A 20,215-nucleotide genomic window follows, 5' to 3' on the forward strand; every position below is an offset into this window, starting at 1 on the left:
TGGGTGACTCTAGCTCAGCCACTCTGCTGCCCCCTCCCCTCCGGCTCACACAAGGCAGGTCCAAGCCCAGCCTGGGGGGCATTCCAAGAACAACAGAAAGCCTATTTGTGACCCCACCTCCCTGGAGAATTGAAACAGGTGAGTGGGTCAACACTGAACCCAGAGAATTGTTCTAGCTCTTGTCTTAGACTAGCTGGTATACTTCCACCTTCCCTCCGAGATTTTCTTTCCCCAGTTTTTACTAAGATCATGTTGATGTACAACAAACTGCATATATTCATGGTGTTTAATTTGAAACCTTCACCCACGAAAACTTCACCCAATTTTAAGAAATGAACTTCTCCATCAACCTCAAATGCTTCCTGGTGCCCCTTTACAATCCTTCCCCATAAGCCCCAGGCAACCACAGATCTGCTTGCCTGCTTGCCCTCCCTAGGTTTTGCATTTTGTAGAATTTTATATAAATGGAATCACCCAGTATGTGCTCTTCCTTTGGCTTCTTTTGTTCAGGGTCATTATTATGACAAATCAGAGATTTGTCTGTTGTAGTGTCTCTTGTTAGTCTGCTTCTTTTTATTGCTCAGTCCTATCCCACTGCATAAATACGGCTCAATCTCTACTCACTCACTTGTCAATGGCCACTCGAGTTGTTTCCAGTTTGAGGCCGTCAGAAATAAGGCTGCTATGAACCTTTGTGTACAAGTCTTTGACTGGATACACGTTTTCATTTCTTCTGTGCAAATACCCAGGGGTAGAAGGACTGGATCGTATGGTAAATGCATGTTTAACTTTTTAAGAAAGTGCCATGCTGATTTCAGAAGGGTGTGTCCCTTGCGTGGGAGGGTAGCGTGGGAGAGGTCCTGGCGCTCCACATCCTCACCCATACCAGGGCTGGGGGTGGCCAGTCTTTTTAATTTGAGTCCCTCTAGTGAGTGTGGTATCTTTTGGCTTTCTTGAGGGACTTAAAATGTCATGGGAGGGTGTGGAGTCTCACACGGCCATAGAAAATGACAAGGAAGCTCTTCACTTCTGGTTTACGAGAGGCAACAAGGTGCGCCAGTAAATGAAAAAATAAGACGACCATCAGTGCATAGAGTGTGCTGTTGTTTCTATAAGAGAAGAAAATGGAAGAGTATGCCTATTTGCTTGTGTGTATTATATCCGTAGACCATCTGTGGCAAGATGAACCAGAAATTGAAAATAGGTTGCCTCTGGGGAGAGGAGCCTGATGGCCACAGGTCAGGGGTGGGTGGAAGGGAGACTACACACGCTCTCTAGTACTTTTAAAATTTGGTGCCATGGGAACGTAGCACGTATTAAAAAAGGTGAGTGAAGTTAAAAAAAAAATCTCCTAAGGCGGCAGGTATTGAAACTCTCTGGAGGAAGCAGAGCCTCGGCCAGGCTTGGCCCTACAGAAGCCCCTCCTCTCCCTGTTCCCAGGCACGGGCACCGGCACACCAAGCAGAGAAACGGGCTCACTGCCTTCCTATGACCTCCAGCCCCTCTCCATGTGCCCCACCTGTTAGCACCTTCTACCTCTGGTGGAAGCCCGAGCCTTGACATAGTTGGTTGCCCGGCAGTCATCAGGTCTGTGTTTGTCGAATGAATAAATGACTGTTCACCCCCCATTCTGTTGTCTGCTGCACAGAAAAGAAGAGCGACAGGAAGAGCGGGTCCCTCCTGCCTGCAGCTCCCAGCAAGCCCGTCGCACCAGTCTTCCTGCAGGGCCTCTCCGACCTCAAAGTCATGGATGGAAGCCACGTCACCATGACAGTCCAGGTGTCAGGTCTGTCTCTGCATCTCTGTCCTTGGGGTTGATGTGAAAACGGGCATGGTTGCCGTGTACACATTGCTCTCCCACGTCCTACTCAGATCATCCCCCCACCAGAAAGTCAGCACAGGACTCTCAGTGGACCCAAAGAAGTGGAGCCTGCTGGTCCCTCTTTTCTGTTTCCTCTGGGCAAGATTTTCTGGATTCAAGGTTAATTCAAGGTGGTCCAGAGGAAGAAGATGACCACAGCTAGCGAGGTGGTGATTAGTGGGGAAACATAATGGGGTCACCGTAGCTGGAAGATTTCAAACACTGGCCCAAAACCAGCTGATGTGAGAACTTCCCAGATCTTAGAAGATACCCTGTTGCTCTGCTCAAGTTTAAGGTGAGAAAATAGAGAAGAGGTCCTTCTAAAACCACCGGGTGACAAGAGCATGTTGACCAGCAGCTCAGCGTGAGCTGTCTCAGTCCCTGCTAGAGGCCAGCAAGAGAAGCCTGGGGACTCTGCTGGCACAGACTTACTAAACCAGCTTGTGCCCAAGCTTATCCAGAGTGTCCTGTTCATTGCTGACTACTGATCAGTCTGGAGGCCGCTCTCCTGGGCTTTAGTTGATCCTGAGCTGCAGAAATAATAAAGATGAGCAGTGGGGAAACCAATGGGCTCCCCCTTTCAGGATCCGCATGCACCCCCCCACACCTGCAGGCCTGAGGCATCTCCATGATAGTCCCAGGCTGAGGCCTGGCTGCCTCCCCTGTCCATACTCCTCAAACTGACAGAAATCAGAGGCACTCTGCTCCTGGGCTCCATATCCATGCTGGCTAACCCATCAGAGGTGACCCCACTCTCTCTCTCCTCCAGAGAGAGCTTGACACCACACAGCCTCCATCCTCCTCAGGAAGCAGAGTGCAATGCTACCGCAGGGGCAGCTCTCTCAGGTGGCCATTGTTTTATGTCCCCCCCCCAAACTGCTAGAATCTACCGAGGAGAGCAGACAGATAAAACCTGAAAACGCTCTCCACCCTGAGCTGTGTTTGCGATCTTGGGCGAGCTGGCGCCCATGACCACCCTCAGACGCAACCTTTGTAGGGTGGCAAAATGAGATGCTAAGTGACTTTTCCTCCTGGTGACAATTGACAGAGAAGGGACAACGAGGTCGCCGTGGCATTGCCTGGATGTGTGTGTGTGCTGTGTGGGCAGGGCGGAGCAGGGAACGTTTGCACTTCAGGTACCGTGTTCCCGAGCAGCTTGAGTTCCGATATTTTTTCACTTCCCATCCTTTCTGGTTTCCGCAATTCTGCTGTTAAATAATTATCATGAATATGCATTGAGCACTTTCCTTGTGCCAGATGCTCTTCTGATCTGCGAAAGGTTTTATTTATTTATTTATTTATTTATTTATTTAGGTTGGTGGAGCAGAGGGCGAGGGAGAGAGGGAATTTCAAGCAGACTCGCACTTAGCATAGAGCCTGATGTAGGGCTTGATCCCACAACCCTGAGATCCTGACCTGAGCCAAAAATCAAGAGTCGGACATTTAACCAACTGAGCCACCCAGGCATCCCTCTAATCTGCTATTCTAGTGGGCAGTTCTGGGGGGACTGTATTCTTTTATTCAATCCTCCCAACAAACCTATGAAGAAGATAGGGTTAGACTGTTTTGCGGATGGGGAAACTGAGGCATAGAGAGGTTTGTATTTAGTACAGCGTCACACTATTAAAGGCAAAGTTGCCCCATGTCCCAGGGAACCCACCTCCTGCCGTGTCTGCCTGCCCTGTCTCTCCTCCAGGGAACCCACCCCCTGAGGTCGTCTGGCTTCACGATGGGAATGAGATCCAGGAGTCGGAGGACTTCCACTTTGAGCAGAAAGGCACTCAGCACAGCCTCTGTATCCAGGAAGTGTTCCCAGAGGACACGGGCACATACACCTGTGAAGCCTGGAACAGTGCCGGAGAGGTCCGCACCCAGGCGGTGCTCATGGTGCAAGGTGAGGCTGCGGGGCTGTCGGGGGTGGGTGCCGGTGGGGCGGGAAAGCCGTGGTGCTGCTGTAGCAGGCCAGGCTGTCCAAAACACCCTGGAGGTGAGGTAACCATGTGAGTTTACTTGGTTTCCCCCACGGCCCCTGTGCTCCTCTGGTCCCATTCCAGCCCACAAGGCCAGCTCCCCAGCTCCATCTCGGGCTCTGGCTGAGTAGCACCACTGTGCCCTGGAGCCTTCTGAAGTCTTTGTGTTCTCTGGGTCATTGGTGACACGCTGCATAGAGTGCTAGGAGAGAAGTCCTATGATATACTTAACAGTTAGGGAGTGAGAGCTTTTTTCCCCCCTTTATCGAAATATCATTAACATACAATGTTACATTAGCACAGTGATAGCTTTTGAGGCAAGCTGTGGCCCCTTGGGGTCCTTGCCTTTAGAGAACCTGTATTTAAGAAGAGAGACCAGGAAAGGATACATAAAGCAAACATCAACTCAAAATTATGCACGTCTGGGGCGCCTGGGTGGCTCAGTGGGTTGAGCCTCTGCCTTCGGCTCAGGTCATGATCTCAGGGTCCTGGGATCGAGCCCCGCATCAGGCTCTCTGCTCAGCAGGGAGTCTGCTTCCCCCCTCTCTCTCTGCCTGCCTCTCTGCCTACTTGTAATCTCCAGCTGTCAAATAAATAAATAAAATCTTTAAAAAAAATTATGCATGTCTCATTGTAGATCAATTGCCCCTAGTCTGGTGAGCAAGGCTACCTCCCCTGGCTTCAGATATACAATACCGTCTTGTCAGCGTTATCCTCAGAGAACATAAGCAAGATAGATTTGCCATGAGAACAATGTGCTGTAACTGTATATCCAATAAAAGTGATTTCTGGACCGGCTGTTATTTGGGTAATGTGCAGTCTTTGACCCTTACTGGCTGGGAGAGCCCAGTGGACCCTGTCTGCTGAAAGGCTTTCCTCTCTAATTCAACCCTTTGCCGACTTCCAGAGCCTCAGGATGGTACCCAGCCCTGGTTCATCAGCAGGCCTCGCTCAGTGACAGCCTCCCTGGGCCAGAGTGTCCTCATCTCCTGTGCCATCGCTGGGGACCCCTTCCCCACTGTGCACTGGCTGCGAGATGGCAAAGCCCTCTCCAAAGACACTGGCCACTTCGAGGTGCTACAGAATGAGGGCGTGTTCACGCTGGTTCTAAAGAACGTGCAGCCTTGGCATGCCGGCCAATACGAGATCCTGCTCAAGTGAGTCCGTGCGTCTGTCCAGCCTCCCCACTACCCCCCCACATTCCTCCCTCCTGTCAAAGTTCCCACCCGGGATTAGGAAGCCCGTGGAAACCCAAAAGTAATGTGGGGCTGGGCTTCAAGGGAAAGAAAGGGCAAGCCCGGTGCTACCAACAAGCTTTCATTTCTCCTGCTTCAACGTGAAGGTGTTGACAGATCCTGAGCTCAGTTCCCCAGAGTCCCCTGTCTTACTCCATCCTGGCTTTTGTTCCCCTATATGGACAGTCTTCCTGCCGGCAGGTAGACTGTCTATATAGAGCCCAGCTGGGGACAGTCATAAAACATGAAACTCGAACTGGTGTGTGGAGAATATGAAAGAGGGAAGAATGGATTAAAATTGGGAAAGCTGTAGGATTGAGGGAGTGTATTAGTTACCTATTGCTGTGTAACAAATTACTCTAAAACCAAGCAGCTTAAAATGACAGTTATCTTCCCTCAGTTTCAATGGGTTGGGACTTGGACGTAGCTTTGCTGAATGATTTTTACAGGGAAGTTGTTGGTACAGACTGTAGTCTCTGAACACTTGACTGAGGCTGGAGGGTCCACTTTTAAGATGGCTCCCTCATAGGACTGTTGGCTTGAGGCCGGAGCTCCTTGCCGTGTGGACCTCTCCCTAGAGCTGCTTGAATGACTTCATGACATGGCAACTGGCTTCCACAGAGCTCGTGATCATGGGAGGGAATAAGCTACAATCTGCAATGTCTTTTGTGATTACCCCGTAGAGGTCACACATTATTACTTCTGTGTATTCTGTTTGCTAGAAGTAAGTTATTAAGCCATATTAGGTGCCATCTCTTGGAAAGGGGAGTATCAAAGAATTTGTAGACATTTAAAACCACTATAGGGAGGTTAACTATGTTCATTCCTCCCCCCACCCACTTCCTGTTTAAGGTTTTCTAGATTATATGGGAAGGTAAGCTCCATGAAGATACACTGCTTTGTTCCCAGTGCCTAGAACAGTGACTGCCCAGAGTCAGCCTTCACTGTTTGTTAAATGAAAGTGATCCAGAAATGTTCTTCTACCTTGAAAATGCTCTAACTCTTAAAATCCCATGCCAGCCCTGGGTTGACAGAGACAGAGCGCCAGCCCTTCGGGTTGCTGTAAGCACTGAAGAGTGCTCATCTGACCTTGACCCTGCAAACAGGATGTGGTGCCCCATGACAAAGCTGTTTGGAGCTGCCCTGGCTCGGGTGCCTGGCCCCTTTGCAAGGGGCTTGCTCCCCTGGATAAATCATTTCCCTGTACTCAGCACATCGTGTTCGAGGCTCTGAGCTACGTGCCATGTAAAAGCTACTGCCATGATTGAGCCCTGTTCCTATAATCATGACAAAACCCAGGGTGTGGCCCGCCACTTGGGTCCTTTCTGGATATGCACTTTATGCTTGTATCAGTTAGCTTTTGATGCATAACAAAATACTCGAATATTTAGTGGATTTATAAAAAAAAGTTGTCATTTATCATTTCTTTAGATGTACTAGGAAGTTCTGCCTAGCTGGGTAAGGCTTGGCAAATCTCAGCTGAGCTAATGCCGTGTATGTAGTCTGCTGTGGAGATGGTTTGTGGACTGGCTGGTCATCCTGCTACCATCAGCAGTGTGCCCAGAACACACCAGCAGCCTTTGCCTTACACCCAAACCAGTTAGTATTGGGAAGGCACATCTGCCTTCAGAATAGAGAAGAGACACACTCTTCCTCACCTAGGCCAGTACAAATGGTAGAAACGGATGACACATGAGTCTGGAGCTTGTCTCCATGGAAGGAGTAGTGCTACGGGACAATAATCACATTATTTAAGCCAAACATCCTAGAAGAGAGAAGCTCCTTGTGGGATTTTGAGGACAATAAGCAGAGGTTCAGCAAATGAGTAAAGGCTTGGCTGTCAAGGGCACGTTGAAGCTCTGAGCCAGAAAGGGTAGGGAAGAGCAAAGCAAGGGCTGTGGGAAGTCTGCCAGGCCAGAGTGGAGGGTTGCACTGGGAGGTCGGCAGGCAGACTGTCTGGGCCCAGCTGGGGACAGTCATAAAACTTACGCTGTCCCAGCTGGAAGGGACTTCAGAAGTTATCTAGCCGACTCATTGTTTAATGATGGGGGGAACCAAGGTCTCAGGGTCATGGATTTGGTTGTGGCCGCCCAGAGCCCAGACTGGAACCCTCATCGTTTTAATCAGATTCTCTCCCTTTCCTTTTTTCTCCGAAGTGCATGGGAGCTTGGGGAACCCAGGAGGTTGCCCTGGATTCCCTATTCACTCAGTCCTTGCCCCTCCCCTCTCCCCAACGTCCAGCCTCTTCGTTCCTTGGGGTTGCTGTTGCCGTGGCCTTGGCTCTGTCCTCAGCTAAGGAGCAAGTCAGGGGAAAGTTCTCCTGGGGAATATGTGCCAGGTCTGCCAAGGGCCCCATTCCCCTCCAGCTTTTCTCATCCTGACAGAAATCAGCCCTAGACCCAGGACAGAATGCCTTTCAAGGAGGGAGACCAGATAGCTGGGAGGAAAAGGGCGGGGGGGGGTCCTATCTGTCCCTGCTACAGCTGTGGCTGGATGGTTTCTGCCTCCCCTGCCTTAATGCTTGTCTCCTGAACTAAAAGAGGAAATGTCAAAAAGTCAGTTCCAAATTCCAGCTGAAATATTTGAAAGATTGAGACTTGCCAGGAAATTAGTTCTTTAATTTTACGTGTAAAACCCATTCCAGGGGAGGGTGATTCAGAGTGGGACAGGGTCCAAGGCTTTGTAACAAAAGAGTGGGCTTCTCATTCAGGATTTAGGAGGCAGGAGTGGAAGGGGTTTCGTTACTTTGTAAAAGGTGCAGCCCCTGGGGTCTTGGCCCCATATATTCTCTTTGGCAGCACCTGGGCTGGGCATGGGGCCTCATCCTCAGCCCTGGGCCTTACTTGGTAACTGAATATGTTGATCCAGATCCCAAAGATGGTCTCAAGAGGCTGTTTGGCTGGCTAGATTATCTGGTATGTGGGTCCCAGGTCAAAGGCCTTTCTGACCTCGGTAGACCCTGTTTGAACCCATGATTTGTCTTAAAGGCCCAGCAGAGATTTAAGTTTATGGCTGCAGAAATGGTGACCCTACATTAGTGGGCCAGCCATGGTATCCCAAGTTCTCCACCCCTGTCTGCCTCTCAGACTTCCCCAGGTGCCACAGGCTTAGGCATGGAGATGGGTCAAACAGCAAGCCACCTTTGCTCCCTCCTTAAGGGCGGGCGGTGGACAGCAACAGAAGCCCTCTCCTGCTTCCCCATGGGGAGCTAGAGCTCACTCCAACCCAGGGGATGGGCTGCCCCACCATTTAAAGCCTCTGGCGGGTTCGGCTGGGGTAAAGTGTGGCCATCTGGTTGGCGTCTGCTCCTGATTTTTGCATCCGGCTGTGTCGTACCTGTGGCAGGAGGAAACTCAGCTGGGGCAATGTTGGAGAGCACAAGCGGGGAAAATTCGGCCGTTGGCCTCCTGGCCTTCTGCTTCTCACCAATCGTGGGCCCCACACCCTGTGTTGGAAAGAAAAGCAGGGAATGAATGGTCTCATACTGGCCAGCGGCCTGGCAGAAGTGGGGTGCCAGGGAGCTGGGCCTCACCCACAAATGACCTTCTGTGTTTATTCTACAAGTTGACCCAAAGCCCCATGAGCCTTCTGTGCCAGGTGCTCAGGATGTCCTGAGGGCCTCTTAGCCTTCCCAGGGCCTGGAACCAAGGAGGCACCTGACCGCTGTTTGCTGAGCAAAGGAGCAGCCGCGGGCCCCTTGCAACTGTCCAGACTTTGAGGCTCCCTGAACCTTGAATCGATGCCTTCTGAGAGCCTGAGCTTTGACAAAGGTGGCCAGGAGGGGACCCCAACGGATGAGAGGAGGGTTGGAGGACAGCCCAGATCAACCTCTCCTTGTTTCAAATGGGTCTCCCTGCCTGGGAATGAGCGGCAACCCCCCCACCCCAGATCCCCTGCAAGTCATCTGCTGTGCCGGGGGCTGCCAGTGGGTGATCTGGACCTCGCCCTCCACAGGGAGGGAGGCCAGGCCAGGCAAGGTAGAGAGCCACATACATCAGCCAGGGCTGTGTAAACACATGCTTGGGGGGCTGTCCGTGGAGGGATGACAGTGCCTATGCATATGTTTCCAGATGCGTCCCTGCAGGTGCAGTAGGCCAGCAGGTAAGGCCCTGTATCTGTACGTATCCATGTGTGCTGTTGATGGCCGCGTCCACAGAGAGGCATGTGCATGCGTGCGCGCACACACATGCACACACATTACACACCCCACAGCAGACTGGTACTGACGAGCCCTGCAAGGCGGAGGGGGGAAGGTTACAGCTCCGGGATTCAGGGAGACCTGGGTGTCAATCCCTTTTCCTGTTGGCTGGCTCTGTGAGCTGAGGCCAATGACTTAACCTTTAGAAGCCTTGTTTTCCTTATAAAACCAGTGCTGGCTTCCCAGAGATGTCATGAGATGCAATGAGACAGATTATGTAAGGCACCTGTTGCAGAACTTGGCTCGTCTGTGGTAGGATCTGAGGCACGTGCTGGGCCCGGCAGTGCCAGTAAGATGGTTACACAGTGGGGAATGAGTAGGAGAACCTGGGAGCCCCAGCACAGCCTCAGAGAAACTCCTGAGTCTCCTTCCTGAACCTTTAAAATGGACAGAATGGTGCTCCATACGTCACTGGTGCATTTTAGGCACAAAAACGAAAGGTGGAGGGCCCTGTCTCTAATGGGAGGTTATCACCATAAAGAGTCGCCTCTGGCTCTCAGTGCTACCCACCACCCCCGACTTTCCCCCTGCCTGGACAACCTTGGCTGGTCAGAGCTCAGAACCGCCAGCAGATGGCAGCCATGCAGGGTGGGAGGGCTCTAAGTCCTGGCAGCGCGCAAGCAGGAGCAAGAGCAGAGGAGCTTCAGTTAGCCACACCACAGGGACACTAACTTTTAACAGTGGGTCAAAGACTCCACAGCCCTCCCCACCTGAAGGAAGGAGAGAAAGGGTCATCCCTGCAGGAAGACATCTGTTTGGTTTTTAGCTGATGGGGAGGGATGGAAGAGTGTTTTCACTTCTTGAGCAGGGGAAGGAGCAGTTGGCGGGGGAGACCCTGTGCAGAGAGGACAGAACCACCTCTGTGTTGAGGGAGCATGGAGTCAGACTCAGGTCACCACACAGGGCTGCAGGGACTAGACCAGCAGCCCCATCACACCCTGGCAGGTGTAGACTTCAGTGTTGAGTGATTGTATTTAAATTGAGTGATTGGATTATTTTTGTAATATACTTAGAGAAAAGTATTCCTGCTTCTGCATGTCCATCTAAGCTGTTGTTCAGAAGGTTTTTCTTTTCCTTTTTATACAAGAGCTGGGGTGGGGAGGAGGGTGACCAAAGAGGGACAGGGCCTGCCCTAGATCGAGGTCTTGTTTGGGTATTTGGGGTCACAGCTAAGCCCATGGCCCCCTCTTTCCTGGAGTAAACTGGCCAGCCTCTGGCCAAGTTCCTGCCTGCCCCACCCTCCTCACAGCCCTGGGCTGAGCAGGCCCTTGGCCCCAGAGCCTCTTGATATGTATCCATCTCTCAAATCCTTCAGGAACCGGGTTGGCGAATGCAGTTGCCAGGTGTCACTGATGTTACAGAGCAACCCCACCAGAGCCCCCCTGCGGTGAGTGCCCCCAGGAGGTGCCCGGCCAGGCCCCCAGGCCATCTACCCGCTCCACTTTCCTCTTGGCCCCTGCAGGCCCAGCCCAGCAGCCCCAGATTATTTGTATCCTCCAGCAGAGGCTGCTGAGCCAAGAGGGAGAGATTGGAAGGGGAATGAGGGAGGGAGAGCAGGGGAGGAGAGGGGGGTGAATTATTATTTTATTTTATTTTTTTTGCACACACCCTTATAAGGCTACTGAAGTCATTACCGATGTAACAAACCAAGTAAGCAAGCAAGAGCCTCTCACCAATGTTCCCTTCTATAAACACAGCCTGGTCAGCCCCAACCTCCCCTTCCCCCTCCCTTCTACCCTCCCTCCCTCAGGGATTTGCTCTCCCCTGACGTTCTTTCTTACCCGGCCCCTTTTCCTCTTGCTACTTTCCTTTTTCCCTTCACTGGTTGCAGGGGGAGGGAGCCTGCCAGCTGTGAGGGCCTCTGCAGCCCAGGAGCCGGTGCTGATGGTGGTGGCCGTGACTGCTATGGGACCCTGAGGCCCGGCTGGCCTGCGAGAGGGCAGGGTTGGCCGGAGGAGGAAGACGGCGAGGACGTGCGGGGGCTGCTGAAGAGGCGCGTGGAGACTCGGCAGCATACCGAGGAGGCCATCCGCCAGCACGAGGTGGAACAGCTGGACTTCCGTGACCTCCTGGGGAAGAAGGTGAGTACCAAGACGGTGTCAGAAGAAGACCTCAAGGAGATCCCAGCTGAGCAGATGGATTTCCGCGCCAACCTGCAGCGGCAGGTGAAGCCGAAGACCGTGTCAGAGGAAGAGAGGAAGGTGCACAGCCCTCAGCAGGTCGACTTCCGCTCGGTCCTAGCCAAAAAGGGGACTCCTAAGACCCCGGTGCCTGAGAAGGCACCTCCTCCCAAACCTGCCACCCCAGATTTCCGCTCGGTGTTAGGCAGCAAGAAGAAATTACCAGCAGAGAATGGTAGCAACAGCGCTGAGGCCTTGAATGCCAAGGCAGCAGAAAGTCCCAAGGCCGTGAGCAATGCCCAGCCTTTAGGGTCCCTGAAACCCTTGGGCAATGCCAAGCCTGCTGAAACCCTAAAACCTGTGGGCAATACCAAACCTGCCGAGCCCACAAAACCTGTGGGCAATGCCAAACCTGCTGAGACCTCGAAACCCATGGGCAACGCCAAGCCTGCTGAGACCCCGAAACCCATGGGCAATGCCAAGCCTGCTGAGACCCCAAAACCCATGGGCAATGCCAAGCCTGCTGACACCCCAAAACCCGTAGGCAACGCCAAGCCTGCTGAGACCCTAAAACCCATGGGCAACGCCAAGCCTGCTGAGACCCCAAAACCAGCTGGGAAGGAAGAACTCAAGAAGGAGGTTAAGAATGATGTGAACTGTAGGAGGGGGCAAGCAGGAGCCACAGATAATGAAAACAGGTCAGAGAACCAAGGGACAGCCCCAACCTTCAAGGAGAAGCTACAAGATGTCCGTGTGACAGAAGGCGAGAAGCTGCTACTCCAGTGTCAGGTGTCCTCTGACCCCCCAGCCACCATCACCTGGACACTGAATGGAAAGACACTCAAGACCACCAAGTTCATCATCCTCTCACAAGAAGGTAACAAGGGCGAGGGCTGGGGAGAAGTGGGCTCTGTACCAGGTCCACTGCAGGCTCCTAGAGCTTTGGGCTTGTGGACTGCCTCTCACAGCCCAGAGCCTAGGCTGGAATGCCAGCCTCTGTGCCCCCTCCCTGACAGGAGAGGTGTCCTGCTCCGGGCCCTCAGGCACACACTCCATCACTGGGCAGTGAGAGGTGGGTGTCTGGTCCTATGGCACATGCCTGGGCCTCGGCATCTGTCTGGTGAGATGCTTCATGGCAGCCCCAGCTGTGGCTCCTCAGAGAAGCCCTAGGCCTGAGCTAGACCTCCACGGCTCTGACATGGAGGGGGCTCCGTTTGCAGGCACGAGGGGGCCGGGGGACCTGAGCCCACCCAGGGCTCGGAGCTGAGAGCTGCTTTCGCAGCGGGATTTTAAGTTTAGAGAGGGTGTACAGTGACAGGTTGGCACAGGATTGTGATTTGGGGTCAACAACAACTTAAGTCTTGATAACATTGTGGGTTTGAAAGGATCTGTGGGGGAAGGCCAAAACCCCAAACAGCCCCAACGGCATACTCTCCTGGGCAGACAGAGCCACTCGCTTCCTAATTTGGATGAGACTTTTGTTTGCTGGTGTTCCACATTCTTGGGTTGTGGGGAGAAGGGGGGGCCACTAAATGCTGACATCTGGGGCCTTTTGGGGTCTGGAGTTCTCAGATGGGCCAGTTTATACCTAGAGAAGAGATGGGGGTAAGAGGGGCATTTTCCCTGGACCTTCAATTTGGTTTGAAATGTCTCAGCCAAGCATCCCAAGCCTGTATGGGAGCTCCCTGTCCGGCAGACTTCCCACACCACACTCTGGTGGCCAGCGCTGGAACAGAGCCTGGCCTGAGCTAGGGGCTGATACTGGTGGTTCTGGACAGGGCAGGGTACAAAGTTCCCCAGGAGGTGGCATTTTACCCTTAAGGGGTGGAGGGCGGCAGGCAAGAAGAGGCCCAAGTGGACAGGTCCTGTGCAATCAGGATCAGCGGAGCTGTCAGAAACTCCCCACACCATGCTGCTCCTCTTTCTGTCTGCTGACTGCACCCCCCACCTCCCCTCCTTCATCAGGCTTCCTTCCTTCCTCCTGAAACCCAAAGGAAGCATTTGAAGAGAGCACTGTCCCTCTCAGACCAGGATGAAATTTCTGTCTTCATTCTGCAACTCAGACAGCAAATCAGGAAGAGCTGAGCATTTGGATCTAAGCGCTAGAAGATTCAGGGGAGATTGACCAGGAGAGAGAAGATGCTTCATTTTCTGCTATTGTGCTTATAGGAGAACTTTTCTTGTGTGGCTATATCTCCAGATTGGTAGGGTCCTCCAGAAGGCATACCATGCTCCCCCCTGCCTCTGTTAGCTCAGCCTCCCTGTGGTCCACACACAGGTGGGCATGGGGGATAGCTACAGTGGGGTGAGCTGTCTGGGCCCATGGATGGTGCACTTTCCCTGTCACCCCTGTGGGCTCCTCACAGTTGGAAAGCCTTTGGTAGAACCAGTCTGAGACTTTGACTGGGAGCGTCTCCCAGGTTACCCCATGGTGCTCTCCAGGTAGGATGAATGGTAGGCAGGTGCCCATCCCTGGGACATATGCACAGTGGGAGGGAGGACTGTGCTTACACCCTCTTCAGGGAAACTGATGTTGGGACAGCTGAGGACAGTGCCCAGAGCCACGCAGCTGCCGTGAGACCTGTGTGGGGCCTGTAGATGCACTCGTAGCTGCTTATAAACCATCCCCTCAGCTGAGCAACGGAAGCAGACCTCAGCCCTGGTCTCAAACACATGCCTGAGCCATGGCCTTGAGTCTGTGGCATCTCCTGTCACTGAGCAAGGGCTATTCCAGTATCACCTCCCACAGAAACCAGCTCAAAGGGGCAGTTTAGGTCCAAATCAGAGGAAGAAGACATGATTAAAAGAAGGCCAGCACAAGGAGAGGATATGGGAAGGACCAGGAGCAGAGAGACAGCCCCAAATTCAGTTCCTAAAAAATATTCTAAATATTTGTAATTCTCCTTTGAAAACCAAGAATAGCTTGCATGAATTGAACACTGTGCGCCAGACACCGTCTGAGGCTCTGACACTTCTCACTCATCTCATCCCGCCCGTTTCACAGAGAAATGCACTGTCTTGCCCAAGGCTGCTCAGCTAGGTGTCACAGAGCTGGGGTCTGAATGTAGGCAGTTGAGTTCTGACATCCAGACCACTAAGCTCTATTACCTCTTAGCCCCTTTTTGTCAGATGTCCACACACCATTGCGGCTGAGAGAGCTTTCAGGACCCGCTCACTGGCAGCATTGTCCAGCCAGGGAAACTGCTCACGCCTGTCAACTCCTCAACCCTGCCAGTAGTTGTGAAGAGGTTGGGAGACTGGTGGGGCCCTCTGGGCCTGCCAAGTTTCCGGCATTTTCACTGTAGTGGAGGACGCAGGCCTTGACAGGGACCGGTCCGCCTTGCCACAGTAGGGAGAATACCTTGTCTGAAAATACCAGCCCCGTTTTCTGTCCGTCCCTTCTCCAGAGCCTCACCCTCCCAAGTCTTTAAGAGCCTGGGTTAGACCCAGACCCCAGGGAGAAAGCCCATCTGGAAGCCTTATCCGTGACCTCTTCCGCAGGCCCCCTGCAGGGAGCCGGGCACGCGGAGAGGTGTGAGTAGATGTGCTCTCCACAGATCTGGAAAGAGGGGACACACACTCCCAGTGATAAACCTATTCCAGCCAAGTGCCGAAGGTGAGCTGGGAGGCGTAGGAGAAGAGGGAGCTGAGTGCTGGGGCCTCAGGAAAGGCTGGTGCTGAGTGAGCCAGGCCGGGGCTCCAGGAGACCTATGGGCTTCCCAGGCAGGGGCTCTAGCAGCAGCAGAGGTGGGCCTGCTCACAGCATGGGAGGGCTGGAGAGGAAGGCAGGGCCCACAGCCTCCTAGGTCGCGCTAAGGAACTCGATTCTGGAGGCACTAGGAATGTAAAAGCTTGGAATGAGGAGCAGTGCACATAAAGCTGGGGGCTTAAGGGTAAAGAGCCTATTGAAGAGGTGGGGGAGTAAAGGGGACTGGACTAAGAAGGTAGCCATGGCACAGATAGGAAACAACCAGTTCAAGAAGCAAGGACAGAGTTAGGAGACCTGTTGCTTGGCTTGGGAGCAGGGGGCGGATAAAGAAGAGGAAGCAGCGGAGGACCCCTGCGTGCTGGGGTCTGGGTGACTGGGGTCATGCTTCTAGGGGTATCAATGGCAGTCAGCTGGTTGTTTGAGGTGGTCTGGAGGGGAAGGTGGAGGGGATAGCTAAGGGGTCTCCCCGTCCTCACACTGCCCTCAGCACCCTCTCCACCAACCCCCACCCCTTGGCTGGGAATCTTTCTTGCTTCATTGCACTGCCCTGTGCTATTAGCTCATCTAAGAACAAACCTGACTTCTGCTCTCCCTGCCAGACTGTTGTCACCAGCCTTTGGCCATGAGAGACTCCTGCGCTCCCTTCCCCCCACCCATTGGCATGTACAGCCACATACCTCCTGCTGGTGGACGCAGTTTACAGGTTCACGAGGCTACTCGGAACCCTGTAGCTTGGATAGGGCTCATAGCCTGCAGGCCCCCCAAAACGTGGTCATGTCCACCCCATTTAGCATCAAGGAGAGCAGAAGAGGTGTGACAGGAGTCGGCTGGAGTGGACTGCTAATTTGCAGGGGCCGGAGGGACACGTGGAGATACCCTTCCCCTCTCTGCATTCCCAGAGCCACAGGGTAGATGGTGTCCACTTACAGTGGCTGGGCCTGCCCCCTGGGCCCGCATGGGGACTGCACCAGGCCCTTCTGGGCTCTGCATCTGAGCTCCTCAGGCTTTGGCCTTGGCCTTGACTGAAGAGTGGGAGGGATGGCCAGTGAGCCAAGGGGAGCTCTGTGCTGCTCCTGAGAAGCAGTTTCATCTTTATGCCCTATTTCCTGTCTCCAGGCCAGGCTTCTCTCGCTGGCAAACATTGCTCCCACATCGCTCCCACTCTAGTGAGAATTCACTTTTGTTGCTGTTGTCAACAGATGATTCATTTTTAATCACCTTTAGTGTGGGACCTGGCAAAGACTTTTTGAAAACCTATGGAAGTTCATTCTGCAGAACACTAGGATTTCTGCAGCCCCTACTGTGTGCAAGGCAGTATTGTGTATGCATAATCTGCTTGAAGAACTCTGAGGTCGGAATTGTTTCCTTTCAGAAACTCTATGGTCAGGGCTCCTGGGGGGCTCAGCTGGTTAAACATTTGGCTCAGGTCATGATCTCAGGGTCCTGGGATTAGGCTCCCTGCTCATTAGGGAGTCTGCTTCTCCCTCTCCCTCTGCTCCTCTCCCTAGCTTGTCCTCACACACACACACACACACACTCTTTCTCTCTCTCTCTCAAAAGAAAAAAAAAAATCCTATATGGTCTTTTTCAATGGTAGGTTATATGTGACTAAATGTTCCTGACTTTCTCTTGCATAGATCCTCCCAAAATCACCTGCTATAAAAAATGTGCCCTGGTTGTTCTCAGAATGACAGATTTTTTTTTTTTTTTTTTTTTTTTACTGTGACTGCATTCCAGGCTCAGGAAAAACATTCATAATAGACACAGTCACTGCCCTCTGAGAACTAGTGGGGGAGACAGACATGCATTTCAGCAATGGCCTTGGGAGACATGTTTGGATAAAGGGAAACTCAGGGCACAGAAGAGGGCTGTCTGTGGCTGGGGATGCTTATGGGTGACAGGGAAGGCACCATCCCTGAGGAGGTGACCTGGAGCTGAGTTGTGCTGTCCAGACCTCCTAGGGGACCAGGTTGGGGAGGCACCGCTCACTGAGGGCCTCCTCAGAGCATAGCCTTCAGGACTTTGAGCCACCTTTACCCCCCTGCCCCCCCCACCCCTCTTTCCACACACTTGGAGCAAGATGGGAGATCTTCAGACCCTATGCCCCCAAGAGGCTCTCCCAGGGACAGTTCAAGCTGAGCCATTTATCAGATCTCTGATTCTATGCTGCCTGCTCCCATCCCCCTCACCTCCCTCTCAAAATTCCCCACCAGGCTGAGGCTTCTCTAAAAAGAAAAAAAAAAAACAAAAAAACAAAAACAAAACCTCTGGGAAAGGGTTTTTTTCCTGGAGGTCAGGAATAAGCTGCCCCACAGGAAATACCAGATTTTTCAATCTGGGCTAGCCTGCCTGGGGGCCCCTCCCCCAGCCCACGCATGTGGCCAGGGGTCCTGGCTTTGGGCAGCAGGAAGAGCTCCCCGCTCTGCTGCGTTCCTGGCTGAGGGGCTGAGAGCTGTGGTCTAAATGCCCAACTTCTGGCAGGCTCACCATTGTCTCTGCAGTTGGTGCCATTTGGGCTTAAGGCTGAAGCTGGGGCCGGGGGGGGGGGGGGGGGCGGGGGGGGTTGCTGAAACTGAAGGACCGGCAGGGATTCAAAAGCAGAATATTCACCAGGAGTGGAGTGTCTGCTCACAGAGCCTTAGCCTCAGACTGAAGGGTGGTGACAAGACGGGGTACTTTCCTCTAAGCCTCAAATTCGGGGACCAGAGATCATCTTAGCATCCTCCTGCCCTCTCAGATGAGTAGAAGCTTCTCTCTAGAGAGGACAGTTCCTCCAACCCAGATTCCTGTGCTTCACAGTCTCCCTCCCATGATGGATTTCCTAAAAATCCAGCCTGAGTCCTTTCTGGTTCAGCGTCGGCAAAGTCTGTCTCCCAAGGGCAGTGAGCAGAGATCGCGACTCGATGTCCCCCTGGGTGGGAGAACGTAGGGAGGCCTTTCCTGAGAAATGGGCTCTGTGTAAGTAGGAGGGAGGTGGTTGGTAGGACGACATTTCCCTGTTGAGGATACTACCCAGGTGCCAAGAAGCAAAGGGAACTAGTATGCCTCTGCTTTCCCTTCTGGCCTTAGTGAGGTTCTCTGAGTATCCTTGTATCTGTTGGTCAAGTCTGGGGATCTGCCTAATGGGGGTGAGGGTACTTTTTGAGATTGGTGCCTTTTGGCCTCCCTTCTGGCCACGCTGCCCCACATACACACCTGGGATTCATACCACTCAACCCACCCAAGGCCTAGAGTTTGTGCCAAGCCACTGGCTGGGGGAGTAGGAGATGGAGGAAGTGAGGTGGCCGAAGCCAGTAGCTCCAGGCAGCAGGCTACATGTGGCCCTGGCTCTGTCCTCTTCCTTGTGTCATGACTGCTGCCCTGACAACAGGGGCAGCTTTGGGCAGAGCGCCATGCTTTTGGCTTGTTTGTGTGTCTGAAGGCAGGCGCTAGGGTGCCACTGCCCTCCTGTCTGGCCCAGTGGTCCTGGCCCTCAGTTGGACTTTCCTGCACCCTAAGGGAAATCCCCCCAGGGGGTATCCCACAGAAGTAGCCAGACCCCTGCTTCCTGTGCCTGCCCAGCCTGACTCGTCCTTCCCCCAACCAGGACAGAAGACAAGTGTGCTGGGCATGGCGAGACCCGTGAGGGAAGAAAGGCTTCGCTACCACTCTCTGAGGCAACCGAAAGATGGTGTCCTGAAGGGAGGCCACCCCAGAGTGCCCCTCTCTCAGACCAGTGCCCCTGGTTGGCCGTGCTTCTCAGCTCACATACCATTCCTGAGAAGCCAGCCCCAGGATGCCAGGCTATATATACCCTCTCCTCCCAGCAGACTGCCCCCACCCCAGGTCAGTGCCCCTGCTGGACAGGGACTCCTGCCTTCCCTCACCCACCTCTTTATTCAGAATTCCCATCTCTAAGATGCATTCCCAGAATAATTGCTGTAACTGGGTGTCGCGTTTGCTCCTGCCACTCTGCCTGACACAGGTCCGTAAACTTGTGCCTGGCGAACTCTCATCTTCCTTGGTGGCATCGCAGTCTGAGGCTCGTGGTCTCTCTGCTCCTTCTACTGTGTGGGAGGCTCTCCCAAGGCAGACACGATCCCACCCTTTTCTTCGGCACCTTTCCATGATGTCTCCCTAAGAGAGCTCTCTGGGAGGCAGGAAGAAGGTCCCGGGAAGGAATATATTGGACCTCGGTTATCAGCAAAAAGTACCCTACCTTTGGGAGGGAGAGACGGTTGGTTCCCACAGGACCCCTGACTTCTGGGCTTCCAGAGGTTGTTCATGTGAATAGCCCTTCCCCGCCACATTCCAGGTGCCAGTATCGGGCTTGTACCTGCTCCCATCAACCGTTCTCCGTCTTCCTTCCTAGGCTCACTGTGCTCTGTCTCCATCGAGAAGGCGCTGCCGGAGGACAGAGGCTTATACAAGTGCATAGCCAAGAATGGCGCCGGCCAGGCTGAGTGCTCCTGCCAAGTCACCGTGGACGGTAGGTCACGCCCACACCTCACTGCCACACAGAGTCCCACTCCTCAGCCCTTCCCTTGACAGCCATGCCTTGACAGAACTGCCTCCAAGACTGCAATCCCTTCTGGAGGCATTTGCTTTGTGGGGTCAAGCCATCATTTGCAAACAGTGAGACAGAAAGGAGAATGGGGAGCAGCCCTTGATGGCCCTGTGTGACCTTGCAGCCTGCCCTTGGCTGACAGGAGGGGCTACTCGCCTGCTTGTCCCCACCCCCCATCCCGTCCCCAGTCCTGACCCCTACACGTAGAGCCTTGCTGAGTAGGGAAGCCAGGCACAGGGCAGGAGGAGAAAAGACACACCCACAGGAAAATGACTACATAGTATTTCACAAGCGGCAACAAGCCAGTGTCCGTGCTGGCAGGTCAGCCCTACGGTGAGGACGGAGTGGCGGGAGGTCCATGTGGGGACACTTCCTCGAGGAGGTGAGTTGAGGCCGCGTCTCTGGGGTAGAGGGGGCAGGCCCACTTCTGTGAGGAGAAAAAGTCACCGTAATTCAGCAGAGGGAGAGGAGGAGGCACGTGGGGGCCAAGGGCTCCCAGGTCTGAGTGGAGTTTCTGAGTGAGGAAAGGCTGAGGCCAGACTGTGTCCATGACTCTTCTTTCTCTGTTGGGTCTGG

At 53.5% G+C, this 20,215-nt stretch overlaps 1 protein-coding gene across 6 annotated transcripts in view; it reads left to right on the forward strand.

Annotated features, from left to right (window-relative positions):
• Positions 1-20,215, forward strand: part of MYLK (myosin light chain kinase) — a 199,544-nt gene that overhangs the window by 107,093 nt on the left and 72,236 nt on the right. For 4 of the 6 annotated variants that reach the window (XM_032869493.1, XM_032869488.1, XM_032869489.1 and 1 more), the window contains 6 exons: positions 1,649-1,786; positions 3,558-3,755; positions 4,739-4,988; positions 10,580-10,651; positions 11,096-12,261; positions 19,445-19,561. In XM_032869493.1, the coding sequence (XP_032725384.1) occupies positions 1,649-1,786; positions 3,558-3,755; positions 4,739-4,988; positions 10,580-10,651; positions 11,096-12,261; positions 19,445-19,561 (1,941 nt within the window). Of the gene's footprint in view, positions 1-1,648; positions 1,787-3,557; positions 3,756-4,738; positions 4,989-10,579; positions 10,652-11,095; positions 12,262-19,444; positions 19,562-19,937; positions 20,022-20,215 lie in introns of those variants that run through there. The other 2 variants (XM_032869492.1, XM_032869494.1) reach the window with 2 other exon arrangements.

Source organism: Lontra canadensis, unplaced genomic scaffold (assembly GCF_010015895.1).
Source record: "Lontra canadensis isolate GAN:19392208 unplaced genomic scaffold, GSC_riverotter_1.0 scaffold38, whole genome shotgun sequence".
Lineage (NCBI taxonomy): Eukaryota > Metazoa > Chordata > Mammalia > Carnivora > Mustelidae > Lontra > Lontra canadensis.